The 26416-nt window shown below is 46.9% G+C and overlaps 1 protein-coding gene and 1 long non-coding RNA gene across 2 annotated transcripts; one reads left to right on the top strand and one right to left on the bottom strand.

The window, feature by feature from the left end:
* The first annotated feature begins 5308 nt into the window (after positions 1–5308).
* On the top strand, positions 5309–24816 carry NME9 (NME/NM23 family member 9). The gene is made up of 12 exons (XM_010976770.3): positions 5309–5468; positions 5834–5870; positions 10597–10654; positions 13152–13255; positions 14232–14303; positions 15964–16080; positions 17203–17278; positions 19502–19584; positions 19881–19973; positions 20862–21016; positions 22320–22456; positions 24327–24816. The coding sequence occupies exons 1-12, from the start codon at positions 5320–5322 to the stop codon at positions 24419–24421; spliced, it is 1176 nt and encodes a 391-aa protein (XP_010975072.1). The 5' UTR covers positions 5309–5319; the 3' UTR covers positions 24422–24816.
* Positions 5462–18930, bottom strand: LOC135322523 (uncharacterized). The gene is made up of 3 exons (XR_010383120.1): positions 18283–18930; positions 12931–15411; positions 5462–6022 (listed from the first exon to the last, which is right to left on the bottom strand). It is a non-coding gene; the product is annotated as an uncharacterized LOC135322523 (long non-coding RNA).
* Positions 24817–26416: the final 1600 nt, after the last annotated feature.

Genomic DNA, 26416 nt, shown 5'->3' with positions numbered 1-26416 from the left:
CAGGGAGCTTGATGCCTCCAACTCTGTTCTTCTTCCTCAAGATGACTTTGGCTATTCATGGTCTTGTAGCTCCATACAAATTTTAGGATTGCACATGACAGAAAGAGAGCTAGCCAGCTTTCTGGCCTCTTCTTATAAAGGCACTAATCCCATTTATGGAGGATTCACCCTCATGATCTAACAATCTCCTAAAGGCCTCACCTTCAAATACCATCCCATTAGGATTAGGGTTTCAACATACGAATTTTTTGGTTTGTTTTTTTGGGGGGGGGAGGTAATTAGATTTCTTTATTTAATTAATTATTTTTAAAATGGAAGTACTGGGGATTGAACTCAGGACTTTGTGCATGCAAAGCACGTGCTCTACCACTGAGCTATACCCTCCCCCCTTCAACATATGAATTCTGAGGGGACACAAGCATTCAGCCCATAACACTATACAACAATAATAATCAAGTCAGAGAAGTGCTTGCATAAGGATAGACAAATAGACCAGTGGAACAGACTAGAGAGTGCTGACAAACTCACACATATGACCAGCTGATATTTGACAAAGGTGCCAAAGCAAGCCAATGGAGTAAAGGAAAATCTTTTCAACAATTGGTGCTCGTACCACCAGAAGTCCATATGGAGAAAGAGAAAAAAAAAAGCACCTTGGCTTCTACCTCACATCCCACACAAAAACTGATTTGAAACATTGGTACAATCGTACCATGGAATATGCAGCAATTAAAAAGAACAAAATACTGATACATGTAACAACTTAGATGGATCTCCAGGGAATTATGCTGAGTAACAAAAAGCTAATCCCCAAAGGTTACATACTGTGTGATACGATTTATAGATCATTTTTTCAAATGACAAAATTTTAGGAGGGTGGAATAGTGGTTGCCAGAGGTTGGGGACTGGGGAGAGAGATTCACAGAAGGGACGTGGGTTTGACTATAAAGGACAACACGAAGGATCCTGTGTTCAGAGTCTTGACTGTGGTGGTGGATACAGGAACCAAGATAGGGTGAAATTTTGTAGAACCTAAAACACACACACACACACACACAGGTGAGTACAACTAAAACCAGAGAAACCTGACTAAGACAGGTGGATTGTATCAATGTCACTATTCTGGCTGTGATATTAGACTATGGTTTTGCAAAATGTTGCCATTGAGGGAAACTGGGCCAAGTGTACAAAGGATTTCTCTGTGTTATTCTTACAGCTGTATATATTTCCAGTTATCTCAATTAAAATGTCACTGAAAAAGTGAATTTGAGATGGATCATAGGCTTAAATGTAAATTTTAAGTAAGTTCTTTTATTGTAAGTTTAAAATAATTTCTAATATTATAATTTTTAATAATTCCTGCAAGAAAATAAAGGGAATGTTTCCATGACCTGGAGGTAGGTAAAAACTCCTTAGGAAAAGATCTCTCAGGGAAAAAAAACCCATAAAGAGAATTTAAAAACTTGAGATAAATTAAGTCTCATCAAAAATTTTAAAATCTCTGGTCATGAAATCCACCGTGTAACATCAAGCTGGCCACGAGAGGGCAGAGAGTGGAGGATTCCACATCTGACACTTCACCACTTAGGCTCCAAAGTAACACCATGGACACTCTGACTGAGGAAAACTAATCAAATGGCTCCCTCTGGCGGCCAGGGGTGGAGTGGACATCATGATCCTTGACTGGGAAGCCGCCTCCCGGCAACCATCCTACACTAAGAACATGATACTTTAACACCACCACCAATAACAGCTTTGCTGTCAAGAAACTTTAAAAGACATGATCTCTCTTCCCAGCATCCCTGAACGGAAGATATTATACTTCTCATTTTAAAGACGAGGAAATCAAGGATGAGGAAGTTGAAGGCTCACACAGGTAGTAGGTGGTTGGTCCAGGACCCAGCCCAAGCCTGTCAGACTCGAAAGCTCCCAGTTCTGCTGCTCCCAGCTGCTTTCCTCAGGGCAAGGTACAGTGGGGACGTGCTGTTACTTCTGGAAAAATACAATGTAATACCTGGAAGCAGAGAGACTTGTCAGCCTAGACAAAGATATATGTAACACACTCATCTAACATGAAAGACTAGAAGTTGTCTGGGGAAACAATCTGCTTTGGTTTCTGATTTGCTCTTAAAGCGAGTTGGTTCATTCTTGTTTTACAAAGTCTGAAGTGTTTTAATAGAGAAAATGTTCCTGATGTTCAGTTTGGATCCCAAAAGGGTTTCTCTCAAGTAAACCACCACCTTGTGGCAATGAACATGACTTGCAGGAGAAAAGGTGTTTTGTTTTGTTTTTTTACTTCCAGTCCTTCAGACTCTAACACACAGCAGTAACCCTTAAAGTTAGAACTTTTTGTGTTAAACAAAGCAAAACAAACAAACCAAAAAAGTACCTCCCTTAGGGCAGGCTTAATGAAAACAGGTATCTTTGAAGAAGATACCTGGCTTTTGAACAAAGCAATTAAATCACTGACCCATGTCATAAAATAAGTGAAAGATGGAAATTTCGTTAAATCAAGATATAAAAAGTTGGGGCAATTCATTTGAGGGAAAATTGAGAAGGTTCCATATTGTCCAAATCACACACTTTTGAAAGTAAAGAGTTTCTATTAATAATTACAGGGTACAATAGGTGTAAGGTTAAGGTGTCAAGAAAGTCATGTGTCCCCTAAATTTGTTTCTGTGGTTTAGCCTGGCAAAGTTGTGACTGCATTTTATAGGAGAGACCACATGGTCAGAACTCTGACCCTTTCAGAGTGAATAAAAAGTCTTTTCTGTTTCAGTGTGCTGGCAGGAGTTTAGTATCTGATTTGGATTCGATTTGGAGGGACTAAATTCTAAGGAAGATTAGGGAGATTTCAAATGATTCAAGAGCTTGAGTAACCACCTCCCTAAGGCAAAAAAAAAAAAAAAAAAAAAAAAATCCCTTGCATCTAGTAGACCCAGTTTGCAATGCTGTGTCTTACAGGTACCATTGTATGGATGTAACACAGTTTGATTGTTCATTCCCCTATGGAAGGACATTCTGGTTGCTTCCAATTTTTGGTGATTATGAATAAAGCTGCTATAAACACTTACATGCAGATTTTTGTATATACATAAATTTTCAAATCAGTTAGGTAAATATATAGGAGCACAATTGCTGTATCATATGCTAAGACTATGTTAGGCTTTGTAAGAAACTGCCAAACTGTCTTCTGAAGTGGCTATACCATTTTGCAAGCCCCTCAGCAATGAATGAGAGTCCCTGTTGTTCTGTATTTTCACTGGCATTTAACACTGTCAGGTTTTAAAAAAATTTTTAGCCATTCTAAAAGGTGTGTAGAATAATCTCAATATTGTTTTAATTTATAATTCCCCACTGACAAATGAGGTTGAGCATATTTTTTCATCTGTGTACTTTCCATCTGTATGTCTTCTTTGGTGAGGGATCTGTTCAGATCTTTTGCCCATTTTTAAATTGGGTTGTTTTCTTATTGTTGAGCTTTGTATATTTTGGATAAAAGTCCTTTATCAGATATGTGCTTTGCAAATATTTTCTCCCTTGTCTTTCCATTCTCTTAACAGCCTTTCAAAATTTTTTCTTCCAGGGATCATTCTTTTGCTGTTGTGTCTAAAAAGTCATTGCCAAACCCAGGATCACCTAGGTTTTCTCCTATGTTTTCTTCTAGAAGTTTTATAGTTTTCCAGATTACATTTATGTCTATGATCCATTTTGAGTTAATTTTTGTGAAAGGGGCAAGGTCTGTGTCCAGATTTATTTATATTTTGCAAATGGACGTCCAATTATTCCAGCACCATTTTTTGAAAAGACGATTCTTTCTACATTGACTTTCCTTTGCCAGTTTGTCAAAGATCAGTTGACTACATTGTATAGGTCTATTTTTACACTTTTTATTCTGTTCCATTGATCCATGTGTTTATTCTTTCACTAAAATGCTGTCTTGCTTATTGTAGCTTTACGGTAAGTCTTGAAGTCAATAGTGTCAGTTCTCCAACTTTGTCATTCTTCTGCACTGTGTTGACTATTCTGGGTCTCTTGCCTTTTCATATAATCTCTGGAATCAGTTTGTTGATATCCACAAAATAGCTTGCTGGGATTTTGATTGGAATTGTGTTTAATCTATAGATCACACTGGGAAGAATTAACACCTTAACAATATTGATCCTTCCTGACCTCAAACATGGAGTATCTTTCCATTTATTTAATTTATTTTCTATTTCCTCCAACAGCTATTATTAATTTCTAGTTTAATTCCATTGTGGTCTGAGAACATACTCTGTGTGATTTCTATTCTTTCAAATTTGTTAGGGCACGTTTTATGACCTGGAATGTGGAACACTGATGAATGATCCATGTGAACTTGAGAAGAATCTGTATTCCACTATTGTTAGATGAAGTATTGTATAAGTGTCAGAGCAGGTTAATTAATGTTGTTGCTCAGTTCAACTTTATCCTTGCTCATTATCTGCCTGTTGGTGCTACTCACTCCTAAAGATGTAGTGTTGAAGTCTTCAGTTATAAAGTATGTTTATCTATTTTCTTTTCTTTTTTTTTTTTTTTTTTTTTTTTTTTTGCAGTTCTATCGGTTTTTCCCTCAGGTACTTTGCTGCTCTGTTGTTAGGTGCATACATGGTAAATATTGTTATGTCTTCCTGGAGAATTGACCCCTTTATCATTATGTAATGCCTTCTCTTTATTCCTGATAATTTCCTTGTTCTGAAATCTGCTTTGCCTGAAATTAATACAGCTACTCCAGCTTTCTTTGGATTAGTGTTAGCATGGCATAGCTTTCTCCACCCTTTACTTAACTTTTAACTGTGACTTCTTTTTTTAACTTTTAAATCTGTGTCTTTATATTTAAAGTGGGTTTCTTGTAGACAACATGCAGTCGGGCCTTTTTTATTTTAACCACTGACAATTTCTGTCTTTTAATTGGTGTTGATCATTCACACTATATTTGTAACTATTTTCTATTTGCTTCATTTGATTTTCATACCTAATTTTGAAATTGCAATTTTGTATTCTTCGTCTTAAAGGGAATCTCTTCAGATCCCTCAAAACCTGGAGCCCCCTCTGCCCGGCATGTATTAAGTAACAATAGAAAAGCTGCATGCCAGCCCTGGTGGGGCAGAAGGGACACAGGGATTCGAGGACGCAACTGCACAGTACATGGATGCACCGGGTCTTCGCTTGGTGGGTCCAAATGTCCCAGACAAGGACAAACACTTCAGCCAATGAAAGCGTTCCTGCAGTCCAGTTCTGACAGCAAGGGGCGGGACGTCTTCCTGCGTTTCCGCTGGGCCCAGAGTGGGCGTGCTTATGTGCACTTTTGTTTATTACCTGGTAGCGCTGTGTTGCCATGACGACCGTAGCTGGGTCTCAGCTGACTCGGTTGGAAACTCTTGCTGCACGTTGAGGACCGTGTACCTGTCTGCAGAGGCTCCGTTTCCCAGGAATAAATCGGAACAGTAGGGGTAGCAGGGTTCTGTGGCCTTTTCCTGCCCGAATTCCTCGACTGGCCCTCCCATGCTTGATGGGCTGCACGGCTGGAGCCCCAACTCGGGCCTGTGCGCGCGCCCCTTGGCCGGCCCCGGGGAGTGGAAGGGGCTCCGCAAATCCGCCAAAAACCCTGAGCCCGCGGGCTGCAAGCTCCGCTTCCCCCATGGGGTGTTCATTTTGCATCACTGCGTTTATTTGCTGTCACTTAGAATTCACTTAAAGGCGCGGGAGCTTTGTCCGAAAAAGGCTCTTCTTGGCTTGCTGATCAGCGTAACGTTTTGTTGGGAGGCTGCGGCCAGAGCCCGCAGTAACAGAGCTTCTGTCTTCTTTGCAGAGCCATGGGCAGCAAGAAGAAGGAAATTGCCCTGCAGGTAAGCCTCAAAGGGGAGCTTGCTTCCAGCACTTGATTGGAGTTGGAGGTCAAGGAGGATGGTGTGGAGCAGAAAGTGCGGTATAAAAACAATCTTTTGTTTGCCAGCAGTAGGTGATAGTGTTCTCGAACTTGAACATTGCACCGTTCCACCTTAAATGAAAAAAAAATCTTATCTCGGACCTCCAGTGATGACAAATTTTTTGTGCACTTAAACATAAACAGAGAATCTTGGGTATAAGCTGTTCATGCTTCTAGTTTATGCAACCATAAAGCCCAAACAGGAATTAAAAGAAAACTAAAAAACCAAGAAAATATGAATCAGTATAATTCAATGTGACTTTTTTTGTTGAAATATGATTACAACTGGCTGAAAGAAGACGGTATCGGTTCTTTTGAGTTTGGGCATGTGTCCGTAACCAAGCAACTCTCTGGAGACCCAGTTCTCCCACCCTGGCTCTCTTCAATCATTCACTTATTCAGGAAATGTGTTTTGATATTTTATGCACTACACTCTCATTAAAGAGTACCTTACTTCATTTGCACCTGTGACAGGTGACTCCATAAGCCAGCGTCTGCTCTTTTTTTCCTGGTCTTAGACAATAAGTAGTGGTTGACTTGAAAGTGATGGTGAAAATATGCAGGCATGGGCCCTGGAACTGGGAGGGAGGGCTTTATCATAAGAGCATCCGGATGATGTGTAATATGGGTACATTTTAAGCAAACTTTAAAGCAAACTTTAAAATGTCTCATAGTCAATTCAGCCCATCAGGATATGTGTTCAGGCTATAGGCACCTCTTGGGGAGTAAAGTGGCAGTCATCTTGAGGCATCTGATTTCTCCTTTTTTTGTTCTCTGTGGCACCAGCACTTTTCATGTGAATTTCACATGCCCGGGCCTGGGGTTGGTGGGGAAGGGAAGCTTCGGGCTTTGGACTGGAAGCCCAAAGACCTGATGCAGCTCTTTCCTGACTCTTAGCCAAATCTGGGACTTCGGATAAATTACATAACCTCTCTGGGCTGTAGCTTGCCCATCTGCAGAATGAGGATGTTGGGCGAATTCTCGCTAAGAGCCTTCCAGCATTGATGTTCTAGTATGCTAGAGATATGGAAGTTTTCCTACGTCTATATTCTGTCCATAAATCAATTGTGGGACCCTGGTCCTACCACTTGCTGCTGGGTGAACGATTTCCTCAACCTCCTTGAGCCTCCATGTCCTCTGTGTGAACAGAAGGGATAATACGTAGCCAGCAGGGTTGTTGTGATGACACGCCTTTAGACATTTCCAGGCTGGTCTGAATGCTGTCCGTGGTGGCGCTAAAATTTTTGCTCCATATGGTTATCTTTTCATGTGTCTATGCCTTATATCCCCTTTGAGAGTAGCTACGTTTTTCACCATTTTTTTTCATGCATATTCCCCAGAGCTCTGAGTTCAATGTGGTACTCACAGTAAGTGCTCCCATTTGCTGAGGGAGGAGGGAGAGTGGCTGTGCACTGAGACATCTATGTAAGCATTACCTCTCTACCAGGTCAACTCCGTGAAGGAGTGCTCTAGGGTTTGCCAGCTCAGGAGCCCTGTCTTCTCTCTGGCTAAGAATATTCAGGGTTTCTTCTGTGACTCAGCCAGAAATTACAGGACATCAGGAGACAGTATGATTAAAAGGTACCACACGCTCCCCACTCATTCCCTACCTCACTTAGGGCTTATTGAAGTCCAGATATTTCCACACCTCTCTGCTCCGGCGCTGCTCCTCACAGTGAGATTCTTCAACTGTCCAAATGGCCCTGGCCCCACTACTGGTGTGGCTCAGCCCATGACGGGGGTTGCACCACAGAGAGTTGCCACTGACTGAGAGGGTGGGTGGAGGTGAGGGCTCTTCTGAACCCTGTCATGTTGCTCAGAACTTTAGTTGTGGGCTCAGGATGATATAAGTCCAACTCTCTTGTCTCAGGTAAGGCATTGAGAAGACTTCTCTGTTTCTTCTTATTTTTTTTCATAGAAACTAAAAAGCATGGAAGCATGGCTTCTTTAGAAAGATGGATCTTTCCATAGAGGATTTGCTGATGTTACATGTTTCCAGCCCCTTTAAAAGGACAAAGACCTTAGCATACCTGTATTAAGAATGAGTGATCATTGTCATGGTCTTTTAATTTATATATTTTCAAAGCAGCTCTCCACAAAACTTACTAATTACAAAGGGAAAGAAGGTAATTTCACCTTGCAGAAGCTTGACAGACCATGTGGATCAAGCTATCAAAGTGAACATCATCAGTAATAGGGCAGATCAACACTGTGTGTCACCTGACAGGATGCAATGAGAGAACACACTTCTACCTCTCTGACACTCCACCAATCCAACCAGTTCCAACTAATCCAGCCAGTTCCATCCAATCCAACCAATTCCAACCAATCCAACCAGTTCCAACCAATCCAACCATTCTAACTAATCCCAATGAGTTCCAACCAATCCAACTAATTGCTGAGAAAAATTAAGGAAGATTTAATCATAAATGTTAAGAAACACTATGCTCATGGACTGAAAGACTCATTCTTATTAAGATTTCAGTTTTTTCCCCAAATTGGTTAAATGAGTCAATGCATCCCAATTAAAATCATTGCAGAAATTGACAAGCTGGTTCTAAAATGTATATGGAAATGCAAAGGACCTAGAATAGCCAAAACAATCTTGAAAAAGAAGAACAGATATGGAAGCCTCACCCTGGCTGATTCTAAGACTTATTATAAAGTTACAGTAATCAAAATAGTACGGTGCCAGCAAAAAACAGGTAAGTGGGTAAATGAAACAGAATAGAGTCTAAAATAAACCCACACTTATGCAACTAACTGGTTTTCAACAAAAGTGCCAAAGCAATTTAATAATGAAATAAATTTTTTCAACAAATTTTGCAGAAACAGCTATGCCTCTACATGGGAAAAAAGTTAACCATAACCCTTTCCTCACAATATAGACAAAAATTAATTTCAAATGGCTCACAGACTTAAATGTGACAGCTTAAGTTATAAAGCTTCTAGAAGAAAATAAGAGAGCATTTTTGTGACTTTGAGGAAAGGTTTCCTAAGAAGACAAAGTAGCCTTAACCACAAAGCTAAAATTTGATAAATTAGACTTCATCAATATTAAACACTTCTGCTCAACAAAAGACACTGTTAAGGAAATGAATAGGCAAACCACAGACTCAGAAAATATTTATAATACATGTATCTGATAAAGAACATGGGCCCAAATATATATAGTATATAAATATATATAAATATCATAATATATATAATATAAATATTATATAATATAAATATTATATATATATATAATAAAAAGGCCAACAATCCAATATAAGAAAATGGACAGATCAATGGACACTTCTCAAGGAATGTATACAAATGGTTGATAAGCACATTAAATAGTGCTCAACACCATTAGTCATCAGGAAAATGAAATTAAAGCCACAATGAGATACCACTATATCACCATTAGTGTGGCTAAAATTTAAAAGACTGAAAACACCAAATTTTAGTGAGAATGTGGAGCAACCAGAACTCCTATACTCTACTGGTAGAAGTTTAAATTGTTTCAACCACTTTAGGAAAAGCAGTGGCAGTCTCTTATTAAACTGAACATACATTTACCCCACGTCCCAGCAATTTAACTCCTAGGTATTTACTTACTGAAAAAAAAAACAAAAAACCCATGAACAAAAAAAGATTTAATAAGAATATTCATGTCTTTATTCATAACAACCCCAAACTATCAAGCCAGTTATGATACTATCACACAATGGAACATGGTCAGGAATAAAAGTTAGCAAACCACTGACAGACAGCTACACAGATGGACCTCCCAAATATGCTGAGCGAAAGAGGCCAGCACAAAATAAGACACACTGTATTATTTCATTTATATGAAGTTTTAGAACAGGCAAAATGAATCTATCATGACAGAAAGCAGATGAGTGTTTACCTGGGGTGGGGAGTGGGGAGTGACTGGGAGGAGGCAGGAGGGGACCTGCTGGGCTGATACAATGTTCTGTATTGTGATGGGGGTGTGGTTATCTGGCTGAATGCATTTGTCAAAACTCATTGATTTGTAATAGTTTAACTCTGTGTATCTCACGTATAGAATTTATAGCTCGTACAATGTATAAAAAGACAAAAAAGAAAAACTGAATGTGAACCTCTCTGTACATAAATACAGATAAATGTCAAAATTAAATGTTGAGTGACGGGGAGGGTATAGCCCAGAGGTGGAGTGCATCCTCACATGCACGAGGTCTTGGGTTCAATCCCCAGTAGCTCCATTTAAAAAATAAACTTAATTACCTCCCCCACCAAAAAAAAAAACCAAACGTTAAATGTTGAGTGAAAGCGCAAGTTGCAAAACGTATGGTGCTATGTATGCACCTTTATGCACGTAGAGCAATTTTATATATTGTTTTTTTGAACAAGTACCACGTAAAAATTAATTTTTTTAAAAATGAGATTTTTCTTAGGATTGTGGTTACTCTTGGGGATGGAGGCAGGAAGAGAGAGAAGGAGAAAAGATTAAGGAAAGAGGACAGTGTGAGCCATATTTGTAACTATTTCATTGACAGAGAGAAAGAAGATAGATGATTGATAGCTAGATAGATGGATAGATAATCTGGAGCAAAAACCTAAAATTGTCTCCCACTGGCGCCCTCAGTAATACATTCTTTGTTCCTCTTTGATGTTAGGTCAACATCAGCACCCAGGAACTTTGGGATGAAATGCTCAGTTCCAAAGGACTAACCGGTAATTTAAGATAATTTTTAGACTCATCTTTTTCAAAACTGCTAAATGACATATTGAACTATGAAGAGAAAAGCTGCAAAGAGCATCATTTTCCTATAATCCTGAGTTTCATACATAAAGAACCAGGTAATTTCTTAGCGTATATCTATGCTTGAATATCTGACAGTTCAGTTCAGGAAACTAGTCAGTACTGTCAGATAACAGGGTTCCCTTGTTTTAGATCTGACTGTCATACTCAGGGGTTGTCTGGTATTAAGGAAAAGAAACCTCTTGTAATTACCTGAAGCATAAAAGGGGAATGTATTGAAAGGGATATGGGGTCTCTTGGAACTCACTGGCTGGAAGGAGAGCCAGGTAACCCAAGGGAGTGGAACCAGGAACTACAGTCATCAGGAAATGGCACAGCCACTGTCACCGGGTCTCCTGGTCCCTATCCTCCTTGTATCAGTTATCTGTTGCTGAGCAACAGTTTACCCCAAAATTTAGTGGTTTATAACACCAAGGATATATCCCCTGGTTTCTGTGGATCCAGGATCCAGGTGTTGCTTAGCTGGGTACTTTTGGCTCTGGGTCCCTTACCAGGCTGAAGCTAAGGAGTCAGACAGGGAATGTCAAGGCTCAAATTAGAGTTGAATTTACTTCCAAGCTCCCTCATGTGGCTTTGGCAGATCTTAGAAGGTCATTTCCAAGTTCTTTCCTGTGGCTACTGACAGGACCTAGGTCCTCGCTGGCTGTTGACCAGAGACATCAATTTCCTACCATCAATTTCTCCCTAAGGCAACTCAAAATATGGTAACTTTCTTCTCCCAGAGCAGGTTTCAGGGAGGGAAGGAGAGAGAGAGAGGGAAAAAGAAAAGTCATAGCTTTTTTGTAACCTAATCTCAAAAGCGACATCCCACTGCTTTTGCCCTGTTCTGTTTGTTAGAAGCATTAGGTCCAGCCTGCACTCACTTGCTTGACTGAACTAACCAACACTCCTGACTGCATGCATCTTCCCTGGAATAGTAGAAACAGCCCAGGCGATGGCACGAGATAAACCTCAGTCCAAAACTTGGTTCTACTGCTTCAGAAGTTAATTTTACCTCGGGTTGGTTATTTCCTTCCTCATTTCTATGGTAGGATAATGATACCTATGTCTCTGGATTTTTTGAAAGAAAAAGGACAGATGCCCTCTTGTAGCTCAGTAAACATTAGCTCCCCCTCTTTTCTAGAACTTACTGTGAATCCTCATTGCCTAGTAAATCAGGATGGAACTCCTCAAATCCACGTTCCACACTCCTCAGTGGTCTCTGCCTCCACTTCCCAAAGCCCAGCGCCCGGCTGGCCTGGCTCAGCAAGCGGCCCAGCGGCCCCTGAACCCCCTCCATGCCTCCCCCCACAGCCTCCCTCTCTGGGTCCAAGCCTGGCACGTTCCACGGTGCCCAGTGCAAGTTTCCTCATCACTGGGGAGCTTCCTCCCCTGACTCCAGCAGCGCAGTGTGAATACAGTGCTGCCGAAGTCGATGCTGCTTTTAATAACGATAATTTACGTCATGTTTTATTCATCATTCTCCTATGATGGGAAAAACTTTAAATGGGAATCTTCGAAAAGTAAAATCACAAATTGCATGCTATTGAGATTGGCAGGGATGATAGTTAATAAGCAGTGTCTGCAGTCTCTCCCCGTGACCATGTGCTCCAGCAGCTGAACAGAAGCGCCCAGCTGTGTGGCAGGCATGAGCTCTGTGAGTGCTGAGGTCTTTAGGAAGACATCCTTCCTCTAAAATGTGACCACCGGTATGTCACAATCTAGCACTTGCTGCGTCTGACCAGGCAGGGTATGTCCTACCTGTGTCCCGTGCATATGTGTTGGCTTTGCTTAGCTTCTTACAGACGCAGGTCTAGTGCAATCAGACAAAAGAGTCCCTCACACCTGGCACCACCCTATTCCAGAGACTGGGGCCAAAGCAGAAAAAGGCACCCCAGTTTCCACCTAGGTCTCTATCAGGTTCACTTTCCAGGAGAACAATGTTGATTTGATAAAGCAAGGAAAGCTCTCCTTTACCCAAAGTAAGTGACTTTTAACTCATCGGGGAAAGATGAACGCTGTTTATGATCAAAGTAGCTAAGAGTTGATCGTATGCTGACAGGTCACCTCTTCCTTTTAGAAGAGATAGTTTCAGTCCAATTCAAATATTTACTGAGGGGCTCTCTGTGCTAGGCCTGACCCTGAATGTAGCTGAAAATTCTTAAGGTAAAGGATCCACATTAAGGAAGTGATTTTCCACCATACTTACCTGGTTGTGTTTAGGATTCGGAACACCGAGATCAGAAGACTGAGAGAAAGCTGTGTTTCCGTGCTCACTCATTCTCTGCTGGGATAATAAATCCCTTCAACCATTAAATGTCCCTGCAAACAGATGTGCACCGGAAGGGTTAGAACGTGCAGGCGTCAGTTCTGCCCGACATGCTGGGCGCCGGTGCCCACTGAACGCCCCTGCCTCTGGGTTCCACACAGTTGTCGACGTCTATCAAGGCTGGTGTGGCCCCTGCAAACCCGTGGCGAGCCTATTCCAGAAGATGAGGATGGAAGCGGGCCTGGACCTCCTGCATTTTGCATTAGTAAGATCCTCTCTCGGCAGAATGTCGCACAACATTGTGAAAACATGGAAAATTTGAAAAACAGGAGCAGGAAGTTTGAGGGGCCCTTTTCAGATTAGTGAAAAGGCATCTGTTGTGGATTTTTGGCTGATATCAGTGTCTCCAGAGAGGAGGACTCCCCCAACCCCGCCTGGCTGGCAGTCACGTGGGTGGGGCTGCCTCCTGATACTGTGGCTGGCGGGGGGCGGGGGGGGGGTCCCGCCACTCTCAGGCAAGTGCCCCTTCCTGGCTCATGCACACTGGAAGCCCTGAAGTTTCACTGTCAGAGCACAGGGTTTATGATTTCCATCCTCTGCTCCCTCAAGGGGAACTTCTAGCAAATGTTAACTTGGGTCAATGCATGGAAACAGGAATGGATTCCAGAGAAACGTGTATGAGACCCTGGATGTGCTGCACGGGTCTGAGGTGCAGATTGGAGACGCAGGAGTGGACCTCACGCTGATTCTCCAAGAGCTGGGCTTCCAGGGCTGGCACTCTCTGGAGACGTGGTTTTGAGGCTTTCTTGGAGCGTGTGGAGGGGGTGCCTGGATAGGGAACCTCGTCCATGGGCAGAAGGGCCTTGTCAGACTTGGAGGCAGAGCTGCAGGACCTCACCTCTGTTGCTGCCACTCAGGGCAGATGTGGGATGTTAACAGGGTGTGGGGGGACTCCTTCCATCTGGAGCAGGCAAAGCTGTCATTTCTTCCTGAGTTTATTCTTCAAAAAAGTACACTGGCAAACAGTTTTACCAATATGTTGACAGGACAGTTGTTAAGATTCTGATGAAAAGACATTAGAAGGAGCAGCATGAGAGTGAGCCAGGGCTCCGCCTGGGGAGGGCCATCACTGTGTGTGTGTGTGTGTGTGTGTGTGCGCGCGCGCGCGCGCGCGGGCACACGGGTGTTGTCCTTCATGGTTGTTCACCCTCCTGCCCCCGCTGACAGCTCGTTTTCTTTAGGCAGAAGCGGACTGTCTCGATGTCCTCGAAAAATACCGTGGGAGGTGTGAGCCGACCTTTCTGTTTTATGCAGTAAGTACATTTCAGATCCCTGGTAGCAGATCATGAGAGCTGGGATAGATGCGTCTTTCTGGCATTAATTCTCACTGGCAGTCACCAAGAGGCCTCACTCATCCACGACAGTACTGCATCTTCTCCTGGACTGTGATTTTGGTTGTGGACAGACGTCCTTAATCTTAGCAGTGTAGGTGGGACTGGGACTGGGACAGGCAGGGGCCCTGCCCATGGGCTGGCTGGGGTGGACGCCCAGCCCCTGGCGGTCGCTCTGGGCTCGGCCTTCCCAAGGACAGGACACAGGAAGGAGGAGGAGTCACTCAGATGTGTGGGTTCCTTCTGGCTCATGAACACTCCCGACTGAGGTCTGACTCTCAGAGCGCAGAGTGTGGAGATTCCCACCCTCAGCTCCATACAGGGGACCTTTCAGCAGATGTGAATACCCCTCGTGGGGCGGACGAGCTCTGCATTTACCTTTGCTCATTGTAAACTGTGAAGATATGTTGACAGAAAGTCAGAAATGAGGGGGACGACTGCTGACAGCCCAGTGGTTCAGCGTTTGTAAGATCATCTGGATGCCTTTGGGTGTGACATCCATGCTGGGCTCCAGGCCCCTGAGAGTCCCCTGTCTCACACCTGGCTTCCTGGGCTTAGTCACTTGCCAGTCCCTGAAGACAGCTGACCGCTGTTCTCCTCCTGACCCGGTCAAGCCCCTCATTGCACAGTCAGGGAAACTGGGGTCTGCCCACCTGGCCAGGGTGGTTTAGTTTTGCAACCTTCGGTCCCTCAGCTCTCAGATACGGCAAGTATCACAAATGAAGGTACATGTATAATATGAGTTTTGACATTCAGGAGGGAGACTGAAGTTCCATGATGAAAACTGGTGGGTATGGGGGAAGGTGGGAAGTGCTGAGATGAACGTGCTCCCAGCTGAACCAGCATCAGAGCTCAGTTGCGGAAAAGGGATCATGATGACAGCGGTTTGCTTCCTTGTGCCCGTGGTGGGTGGGACTGAAGCATAAAAACATAATCGGCCGTGTGGGAACACGTGGCAGTGCCTCAGTCACATAGTGGTGGTCCTTTCGGGGTGAGATGGGACTTTCGTGAGTGACAGGCATCCAGACTTCTGAAAAAGTGAAAGCGGGAAACTCAGGTTCACCAGGAACACCACCTCCACCGGGAAGTCTTCCCTGATCGCCCCAGATGGAGTTGGGAATTGATTCTTGCCCCAAATTCCAAATACCCCTATGAAAGCAATGAGCTTATTCTACTGTAATTGTATCTCTGACCTGACCACCTCTCTCCCCACTAGAACCCCCATTCACTGAGGGTGAGGACTCTGTCTTTCATGTGTAGTGTTTCTCTCTCTGCCTGTCCTGGTGTTTGGCATAGTAAGTGCTCAACTGATATTTGTTGAGCGAAGGAGCCATGGAGAGGCCGCCCTTAGTCACTCACAACCCAGTGGACCCTAGTCCTCCCGCAGCTAACTCCCTCCTGCCCTGAAGGAAGTGTTGAAGGGAGGGGCGTGGGGTAGCAGGCAGGGAAGTGGATGAAGCTGTGGGCCTGGGGTCCAAGGAGGACTCTGACCTTGGGGATGGTCCTAAGCAAACCTCTGGGACACTCTTGGACAGAGGCTGATACAGTGTCGTCTGTGCCAACCATCTGGGCTGTGTTCCAGGGAGGAGACCTGGTGGCGGTGGTTAGAGGAGCAGACGCCCCCCTGCTGCAGAAAACCATCCTTGACCAGCTGGAGGCAGAGAAGAGGGTGCTGGCCAGAGGCGGAGAGCGGAGGGTGGTAAGCAGAGCAGTCCTAGGGGCGGCCAGCTCACAAATGTTTCCTAGGCCAGGCCAGCAGGTCCCTCCCCTGCCCCACCAATTTCCTCACTGTCCACAGAAAGCAGCATTAAATGCCCACCCTGGCGGCGGGCCCCCTGAAGGCTGGCACTGCCCACTGTGAAACCCCCTTTTAAGAAGTTGTCCCCTTCATCCAGGACACTCTAACATCTTTTATCCATTTCCCTTTCTTCCCCACTTTCTCTCTCAACAAGGGTTTCTGGAACCCTGACAATGAATTCAGAAATGAAAATAGTTATGAATCCAGTAGCGGGGAGGAGGAGTCAGCCTCAGGGTGAAATCTCTCCTAGGGACCCGCCCTCCCCTCACATTCCCAAGTTTTACTTGCGATCCCAGGTTTCTTTAATTAGAAATTAAGCTCCGTCATTACCACGAGAAGTAGGGTCAGCACTGCTTGTGACTTGGATAAATTACTTCCATGACAACATGGACTGCAAGTTTTTCACAAATAAATCAGCAGCCTTTGAAAACTGACACACCTTAGGTAGAAAGAAGTATTTCCGGGTGCTCTGAGCACCTGCAAACAAACCTTAACCCGTTCTATGTCCATTTCAATTCCAATTCATATTCAGTTCCAAATAGCAAAACTTTGTTTTTATAGAATAAGTTAGAACCAAATTATATTTTCCCCAAGAAAACTGGCAATTTTTCCCCAAGAAAGAAAATCACAACACTTATGCCTCCTCCATAAATAAACGACCTCTCTCTTTCCTACCTCCCTGCACTGCACAGGCAATTGCTTAATAATAGCTTGCATATCAATTCTTCCTTTGTCTTCTTGTTAACTCTCTATTTTGTCTTTTTCCCTGGTTTCTATGTGATGCTTGTGAAAATAGGCAGAATCTAAACCTTAAGATCAGCATGGATTCCCTTGCCTTCAAACACTCTCACCCCCCACCATCACCCAACAACTAAAAAGGATCTTGTCAAGTTTCCAGGACTTGACTCTCTTCTTTTGCTCTGCATTGGGGACCCTTACTTTTTGAGCTTCTGTCGGTTTTTGAAGGTCTTTGTGGAATTTCAATTAGCTGACACCTTTCTGTTCATGACTAATTTGTATTAGATTAAAGATGAGGCTCTTTCTAATGAAGTTGAATGCTTTTCCCACGAAAAGGACGATGGTGAAGACGAGGACGTGGGTGAGTACAGAACCAACAAGCAAGGCAAACAGGCAATGTGGACTCAGATTTGATGTGTTTTTTAAAAAATATACGAGTCACCAGTTTATTGAGCAGCCTGAACTCTGGGAAGATGACCCAAATGGTCTCCAGCCACCTGACTTCAAACATACAGTGTCAGGTCTTCCTCCTGCCCTGTAATAGCCTCTCAGGCACCTTTCACCGCTTTCTGACCAAGTTCAAACATGACATGTGACTTTCATGGCAATCGCCGGGCATCAGGAAAGACTCCCTTAATAAAATGGGAGAGGAGCAACATTGCTAAGGGGGAGTGATGATGCTGGTGCTTCCTTAGTCCTTATTTGACGGAAAGAGTTTCTTCCACCTTTTTCTGTACTGAACACTTTCCCTCCCCACAGCCCTGCACCCTCGTCCCCGTATCCCCCAAGTATCAACCCATGGATTTCACACTCCTGGGCACCGCAGTTCTTCCTGAACCTTTAGTATGAGAAGAACACCTTGACCTGAGAGTGTGAAGAGAAGCCAGAAGTTACAGAGGCTGTTCTGTCAGGGGGTGCTCCCCCTGGTCACTGAGACACCGGGAAGCCAGGATTCCGTTTGGGAACCCAGCTGGAGAGAGAAGGAAGTTCTGCCTCCTGCCCAAAACAGGCCACTTATTCTCATGTGGTTGATGAGGGCTGGCGGAGCTGGATTGTAACAAGGGAAGAGGCGATGTTTAGGAGACCAAGAAAAGTGTGAAAAGGAAATCAGCGATTTGGCTTCGTTTAATGCCTCCTTTGGAGATTATCTCTTCTTTCTTCCCTCCCCTGCCCCTGTTACTTCCTCCCAAATCAAGACTCATCTCCTAGAAACCTGTGCAAAAGTCTGCCACTCCCCTTAGCCTTCCTCACCCCAGGGCCCTGGTCCTGAACCGGGCCCACAGTCCTGGGGCTGCCCTCACCCGGCCCCGGCCCACCCGCTGCGGTCCGGCCTCTGGGCCCCCTCCTCCCCCCACTGCTTCTCACCGGGGCTCCAGTGCCCAGGTGGTGCCAACTCCTCCGGGCGGTTTCCAGTCATAGCCCACGGCATCCTTCTGCAGGCTTGGCTGCCCTCCGCAGCGTCTTCCTACTCAAAGCCCCCTCCTCGTTTGGTGTGGAGACGTCGCGACCTTTCTCGTTGTCCTCGTTTTCTCTGGCCTCCCCGCAGCCCCCTCTTCCTTGGCTTTTCTTTCCTTTCGCTCCTTTTCAGGCTGCGGCTCCGCTCTGGCCTCTTGCTCTCCACCTCCAGGTGCTCTGGTCAGTCAGTCAATTTATAAGGGAACTCACTGTAAGAGCTCCTTAAAGTCCAAGTGTTCACGGGATGTTAGACATGGTGCTCACCCACACACACAAAATGAATAGACTGGTGGCTTAAAATGATTCATACCTTTGCAGTCCACATTCTTAGATTTCCACAGTAGGATGCAGAGACTGGCAGGTTTCGTGTAAAAGTTGAGGAAATAGGCCACGGGGGATGCAGTCTGTGGAGCGCGCAGGCAGCTCACCAAGGCCGGGCCGGGACAAACCGGCGTCGCAGAGGCGCCCACTGGGCATGCGCGGGGGCCTGCGCTCACTTGGCCCCTCCCGCCCCACCGCCGCTGGTCGGACCTGGGGTCGCTGAGCAGTGGGCTGGCCTGTGAGCTGTGTCTGGTGCCTGGGCGCCAGCTAGCTGGCCAATTCTCTGGAGAATTTGAACAACGCGAAGACTGAAGGTGCAGTTTAGTTGTGTGTGCTGCCTGGAGACATTGTTGGAAAGTAAAAAAGACGCCCTGGCAAAGGAGGCAGTGGAGTGAGAGGAGAACACAGTATAGACAGCACTTAGAGACCAAGAATCACTAGAAGGTGACAGGAAGGGTCAAGAGTGGCCCGGCCTGCGTTGCCTCTGCTCCAGCTCTTCCCGGCTCCAGGCTGACTTGGTTGTTTCTGGGGTTTTGTTCCTGAGTCATCTTTGATCTCCTCCTGCATCTCTCTCCCTCCCCACGCCATCCGCACACCCGGTCCGTGTCTCTTGCATGTCTCTGTCCCTTGCAGCCAGGTTGAGGTTGGGGTCTGGAGCCAGACCCCTGCATCCACTAAAGTCCAGGTCTGCAGGAGCACAGCCAGGAGGCCGGGGGCTGTGTGCAGGGTGGCCAGGTCCCTGGGGAGGGCCTCCTGCGAGCCTCCTGTGAGCCCAGCATCTGACAGCACCATCCCCGGCTTGTTCCAGTTGCATCAGAGAAGGCCTGCACCTTGGCCATCATTAAACCAGACGCGGTGGTGCATGGGAAGACGGATGAGATTATCATGAAGGTAAGAGAGAGGGCACTTACCTTATGGACCACCATCATGTCTTCCCTGGTGGAAACATGGGGTGGGGGGGCTCACATAGCTGGGTTGAGGGGAAGAGAAGGCTTTTAAGGAGTCTTAATTAAAATTCCATTTGACTAAATTAAACGTTTTAAATCTCATTGGGACAGATGTGATGAGGATGAGGGTCTCCACTGCTTTTCATGCTGCCTTTTCCAACATCTTTTACTTTCAACACATCGAAATGTGAATTTGGGCTTGCTTTACCCTTTCAGAGTATGTATGTATATATTCTGCAGATCCAGGAAGCCGGGTTCGACATTTTAACAAACGAAGAGAGAACCATGACGGAAGAAGAAATGCGACTTTTCTACCAGCGCCGAGCTGGCGAGGTCAGCTCCTTTGCTTCCAACACACTCTCACTTCTTTCTCTGTCTCCAACATTATGTTTACGGATTGATACTAGTCTGGGAGAAAATAAGAGTATAATGAAGTTCAAGAGTCTGAACAGTAGGTGGGCCGGGAACTTGCTCTCAGAATGATGACTCTAGGCTGTATCAGCTCAACGCTGTTTGGCAGCAAGGATGAGATTCTGACTCTAACATAAGCAATGAAATAAGGAATTTATTGAAAGGAGACTCCGTGCCTCCCAGAACTGAAGAGAGTTGAAGGAGTTGCACGAGGAAGGTGTGGGGAGAAAACCGAGGTGGGGGTAGGGATCCCAGGGAGTCACTGCGGCTGCGGCCGCTGGGTGACTCAGATTCAGCCACATTCCATCTGCTTCTGCTTCTTACCCTCTGGGGAGGGAGGGTCTAGTTGACCTGGCTTGGGCCCCACCTCTCAGATGAGGGGGTATGTGTGGGGACGGGTGGATAGGCCTTGTGGCTGTCAGCCCGACAAGGACCAAGTGAAATGGGGAAGGGCTGCTCCCTGAAGGAAGCCTGAGTTTTCCTTGAAGAAGGAGGACAGGCTTCAAGGCACTGCCCCAAATAAGCCTCTACTGCATCCCACACCCACATGACTCCCATGTATTTGGTCTTCTCAATGCCCCCACCTAATTTACTAATCTCATGTTCAACCCCAAATGAGTGAACTCAAAGATTCATCTTTCTGCCTTTAACTTGTATCTAGGTTCTCTGGGTGTAGTTGGGCATCACTGCCCCAGCTCCCTGGAGCCCTCCACAGGCCTGCCGGCTGGTGACCATCCCCCATCCTGCGGGTGGGATGGGCCCGCTGACCCTCTGCAGGCCTGGGTCACTGTTTCCCCCTCCCTGTGCTAGGAGGCATTTGAGAAGTTGCTCCATTACATGTGCAGTGGACCGAGCCGCCTCCTGATCCTCACCAGGACTGAGGGTACCGAGGACGTGGTCACTGCCTGGCGAACCCTCATGGGACCCTGTGACCCCGATGTGGCCAGGAGGGAGCAGCCTGACAGGTGATGTCACCAGCTGTGGTCCTTTTATCTATCTCAAAACCTGCATCCAAGGAAGCTGAGAGCCCTGCTCCAGGTTCAGCCCAGAGTCGTGGGTAACACAGGAGGCTCTTTGACAGCCACGGAGCTCCTTCTTTGTTATATGTGGGAGGAGTCCCTGACCTCTCTGTTAGGGATTTTAGGAGACCCTGACATCCTCCCCCTCTGATCCAGCCCCCAGCCCTTCACTGGGGCCTCCTTGTGGCCTCTCCCCCTCTTCTGAAGGCTGTGGCTGGATCCAGTCCTCACTGTTCTCTCTGCAGCCAGAGGATCCCGTAGCGTGGTCCCAGAGCCCCCTGCCACACTCATCCAGGAAGTGCAGATTCCCAGACTCCATACAGGCCTGCCAAGTCAGAGACTCTGGGTGGGGCCTAAGAATCTACATTGTAGACTGAACCCCCACCCCCATTTTCTACTCCCTGCCCAAGGTGTCCTGAGTCCCTGAGAGCCTGAGCACCCTGTTCTGTATACAGCACCGGGCTGCCTCGGTCTGCTCCCTGGCCCTGTGTGAATATTTAGCCTGGCACCACCAACGCCAAATCCACTGTGTCTTGCCCTTGAAGCTGAGAGAGGCCCAGCCAATGGGAAAGAAATTAGCAAGAGACTAAGTAACTGCGGTTGTACCTTGTAGTTGTAGAGGGCCGGGAACACTCATGTACGAGGCAGCCTGGGCCAGTGAAAGATGGCCCAGGGTTCAGGTCTTAGGTTTTCTGAGCCTCACTAACTGTGACCTTGGGTCATCCATGCTTTAATCCCTCCGTGCCTCAATTTCCTCATCTGAAATATGGGAACTATAACAGGACATGCCTCATGTTAAGTATGTATATTTGAAGTACTTAGAATATTGACATGCAGGAAGTCCTAGCAATATTAATGTTATCTTAGGAGGTCTTGGGTGGGGGGATTAACTATGCCAACTTGTAGCGAGCCCTCGGCAGGATGCTAGCCAGCAACACAGTGGCAGCTCCTGGGCTTACACCATGACTCAGGCATATTTAAACTGGGGATCATGACAGAGTCTCCCTGTGGCACAAATGAAGGGAGATCAGGTACGGGAGGCACTGGCAGGGTGCCCAGTACGCTGCCGTGGTGGAATAGATGCCAGTTCCTCTCGCCTTCACTGCTGTTCTCGGCATTTCCAACAGAGAGAAAGCCGTGTCACAGAAGTGTCAGCTGCTGATTGGGAGCTGGTGGCCGTGTTGCCCCAGAGCAGAAAATTTCTCTTCCAATGAAATAATTGTTTCTTGTTCATTTTGTCTGTTCCCAGTCTCCGGGCTCAGTATGGCACAGAAATGCCCTTTAATGCAGTCCATGGAAGCCAGGACTCGGAAGATGCCCGCTGGGAACTGGCGCTGCTCTTCCCCAGTTTTAAATTTTCACATGAGGTTCTGGAAGCCCCTCTGGGTGAGTCATTAAGGCAGAGCTGCTCTTTATTAAATCTGCAGGGAGCACGTGGGGAGACTGATAACAACTATGTGGTAACCAAGTGCTCCATCTAATAAGGGCCTGCTGGGAAAACAGGGGCCACTACGTAACAGCAGCAGCAGTCCTGCTCGGTTGCGTTTTCAGAGTAACAGTATTGCTTTTTACCTTGTTACACTTTTTGCTGCATTTTACTTTGGAGCCATACTCTCATTGCAAAGTTACTTTGTATTCTCCTACGGAAACCACAGGGAAAATTTAACTCATTTTCTGGAAGCCAACTTCAAAGGCAGAGGCCAGATGTCACCCCCTACTTCCACCAAGCCCTTGGTGGGGTCACTGAGAAGCAGAGGGTGACACACAGGGCCCTATGCCCTGGGATGCTCTGACTCTCATATACCTCAGCCCACACATTTTGGGAAAAGTGTGCTGGGTCGTCCCCACCTTCACATCTGGGTGAGAAACCCTGGGGGCTCAGAGGGCACGTGACTTACCTCCCTCCACAAGCGGAAGCAGTCACCAGGCCTGGGCTGTTCCTGCCACCGAGTGGCACTGGCACATCTTGGGCGGGAGCCCGAGGTGAGGCGGAATGGGCCAGGGGCTGAATGTCCTGGGAAGAGCAAAGGACATGAGGGTGGCTGTCTCAGGAGAAGGCTGCCTGCTGCTCTGAAATGGCAATAACCTCTGTGTGCTTGAATGCTCGGGTTTTAACCAATATAGTTTACTAAACGTTTGATGTGTTCCTCGCAGTCTCAAGATCTGAATCCAGCCAAGCAAGAACAGGTGGTCTGAGGGGTGGGGGTAGGCAGGATGGGAGCTGAGCCCTGCTGGCCCTTGTCTCATCCACTTGCTGCTCATGGCCAGCTGAGGGGTGAGCAGGAGGGGCATGGGGTTTAGGGAGTTGAGAAATCCTGGGAAGTGTGGCTTCATGTGGATCAGAGACCCAAGCCTGCACATCCAAGTGCAAGTGGTTCTCCAAAGCCATCCTCTGCAGAGAAGAACTCTTACCTGGTGGCACTTTGAGGGCCAGCTTTCCTCTGGGGAACTGCCCTCAGAGAGAGCCCGCGATGCATTTCCTTACACGTCCTGAGTCACAGGACATCTTCACCCTTTTGCGGGGCTGATTGGAAACAAGGAGGTCTGACTCGACAACGCTCTTGAGGAGAGTTGGGAGATCAGGAGCCTGACTTTCTGGCCTCAGGTGATAATGAGCAAAGGGAACAATTCCAGAAGATTCTGAGCCCAGACCACATTCAGGAATAGGTGCACAGCTTCCCGCAGGCATGACCTTGAAGCAGCCTCGCCGAGGTGCTGGTGTTCTGCCCACGTGTCTGATGTGTGTGTGTCATGCCTTCACAGTTGGCAGGAGCAGCACGTGCTTTCACGGTGCCCAGCACTTTTTCTGGGCACTGGAGACTGACAATCCTGGGTTTGAATCCTGGCTCCACTATTTATTAGCTGAATAGCCTTAGGAAAGTTGCTTTCCTTTTGGGACCTCAGTTTCCTCATCTGTGAAATGGAGATGATGATAGACCCACCCATCCCATAATAAGCACCTTCCTCAGTGAGCTCTCCTGAGGGTGAGAGGAGACAAAGCATGTGAAGTTCTCAGCCTGGGGCCTGACACGTGTGAAGTGCTCAACCAGTGTTATGTCCTCTCTTAATTCTTTCCTAGTCCCTAGCACACGTATTAGGACCCCTCAATGCCGCTCCATCCACCGTGACCCCTTGCCTCAAGGCCTGCGATGTAGCTAGCTCGCCCTTTCCGCTGTCCCTTTGTGGACAGTGTGAGGGACGGAGGAGAGGGACAGGGCTCTGGTTGAGGTCCTACAGAACTCTTGTCGTCCCACAGGCCGCAAGGCTGCAGGAGCCGAGGGCCCCAGCAAGGTGCTGTGCTTCCCTGAGGATGTGGACGAGGCGGCTGAGCTGTCGTGCCAGAGCCCATGACCCGGGCAAGGCCACGAGGCAAAGCGTCGGTGCACCTATATCTGCTGCACATAAGGAAACCTCCAGGGTTGGAACTTCCTCTTTTGAGCATCAATACTTTTTGGGTTTCGCTCTCTTGTGAATGAAAAAAAAAAACACGGAATCTACTTTCTTGCCTGATTAAATAGTACGTAGAGTAACATATACTTTTTGGGGGGGCATCTCTGGGGCATTTTAGAAAATTCATGGACATCAGTTATTGTACCCTGCTGTGATGTGGTGTCCTCTCAGGGGACACTGAGTTACAGAGCGCAGTGTTTCCCCAGTAATAAATCTCCTTTAGGAATGAAACCATTTTAGACCTTAACTTGGTAATAGTGAACTTGAAAACAGTGCAACAAGATTGCCTGTGACACTTCGGGGCTTATTGACATGGGGGCAGACACAAATCAGCTTTAAATCTTCATGCTGCCCACCTCGGCCACACGAGCCGTCCTGGGATGCTGCCAGATTTGCTGTCTGCAGCTCACCACGAATTGGGCCATGCTCATAAAGCAAGGCTCAGGGGTTACATTTGGCACCAGGGTTCCTCTAATTTTCTTGACACCCCCTTCTCCCATGTCTATGGTTTATTTTGGCTAAAGCCTAATTTTAAAACCGAAGAGGTCCCAGAGGTGGCTCCAGCTCTCACTGAATTGCCGGGTTTAGCCCTCCCTCCATGGCGTGCCCTTGAGGGACATGGGGTTTTCAGTGAAGAGTAACCATCACCACCCCTGTGACTAGTAACTTGCACAGCCACTTCCTCTGACTGGTTTGCTCTCTGGTTTATTTGGAAATTCACTGAGCCCAGCCATACTCTTTCCTTGCTGACTGAGGAAAAGGTTGTGTCCTTCTAAATCACAAGGCAAATGGCAGAAATTTCCTTCTCATTTGCTGGTTTGCTCCAGAGGGCTTCGCACTTATGACTTGAAGAAGCTCTTTAAAAGGATGGTTAGCTCCCAGAGGATGCCTGTTTATGGGTGTCTCATTGTTTCCGCCAGCCGGCAGCGCGAGGCCCTCAGTGCTGGCCCCGGGCACAGAGGGATGAGTCAGGCTGCAGATGTGGGGACCAAGGTCTGACACCAGGTGGGTGGCTGCCTTTACCATGACCTTGTGTCACCTCTGGATAGAAACACGCCTGCCCGCTGTGTTCATCTGTACAGGCCCCCGTGAAAAACAATGGACTCAGTGGCGCCATCCTTACAGAATCTGTCAGGAAGGTTGAATCCACTGTTCCAGGTCCACACACACAGCCCACCACGGGGCCGTGCTCTTCCCTTTGTGTGTGGCCTCAAGAGGGGGGCTCAGTTGGCCTGTGCTCACTTCAGCACTGGTAGCGGAGCCCTCTGCCTGGTCTTCCACAGCCTGGGTGGTGTGTGGCTCTGCTGCTTGGGGTACACCCAGCTGACAGCTATCTGATCTCCCCAGAAGCCCGGAAGCCAAGTTTCCATCATCGGAGAGATGAGAAATGGAGCGACCAAGGCCTCGGACAGCAGGGGAGGGAGAGGAAGAGGAGGCAGGCGAACTGTGCCTGGGTGTGTGGCAGCGACGGGGGTTGGTGTCTGTGACAGCCGTCCGGCCTTCCCAGGAAGTGGCTGGGAGTGGCAGAGCTCGGGGGGGTGGAGGGATACCAGGTGACAGGGTGAGGGTGGGAGGCATAGTGACACCCCTCTTCCTTCTATCACATGGCAGGGCACTTCTTTTCTCAGAGTCCAGAAGGTTCCTGGCAGAAGGAATGAGGGTGGGGTGGAAGGGGAGGAAGAGAAGGCTCTCGAGAGTGGCTGAAATGTCTGTCCATCGTCTGAGGAGGGGACTCCTGGGCAGAGACCCCAGGCCTGCAGGATGGGCGGCGTTTTAGGTGTTAATGCTTCTCAGCTCCTGGGTGTGAGTGCCTGACAGGGTGGAGGGCAGGCCTGGCTCCAGGAAGTCAAGGAGGCGGCTCCTCCCCAAGGACTGGCTCTGACCCTCCACTCAGTG

Source organism: Camelus dromedarius, chromosome 2 (genome assembly GCF_036321535.1).
Source record: "Camelus dromedarius isolate mCamDro1 chromosome 2, mCamDro1.pat, whole genome shotgun sequence".
Lineage (NCBI taxonomy): Eukaryota > Metazoa > Chordata > Mammalia > Artiodactyla > Camelidae > Camelus > Camelus dromedarius.
Note: the sequence above shows the minus strand (reverse complement) of the source record. Positions and strands in the feature narration are given on the sequence as shown.

Coding starts and splice junctions, on each gene's coding strand:
- NME9 (XM_010976770.3), top strand. CDS start 5,320: ATGTGCACTTTTGTTTATTACCTGGTAGCGCTGTGTTGCCATGACGAC. Junction 17,279..19,501: donor TGGTGAAGACGAGGACGTGG/GTGAGTACAGAA, acceptor GGCTTGTTCCAG/TTGCATCAGAGAAGGCCTGC. Junction 19,974..20,861: donor ACCAGCGCCGAGCTGGCGAG/GTCAGCTCCTTT, acceptor TCCCTGTGCTAG/GAGGCATTTGAGAAGTTGCT.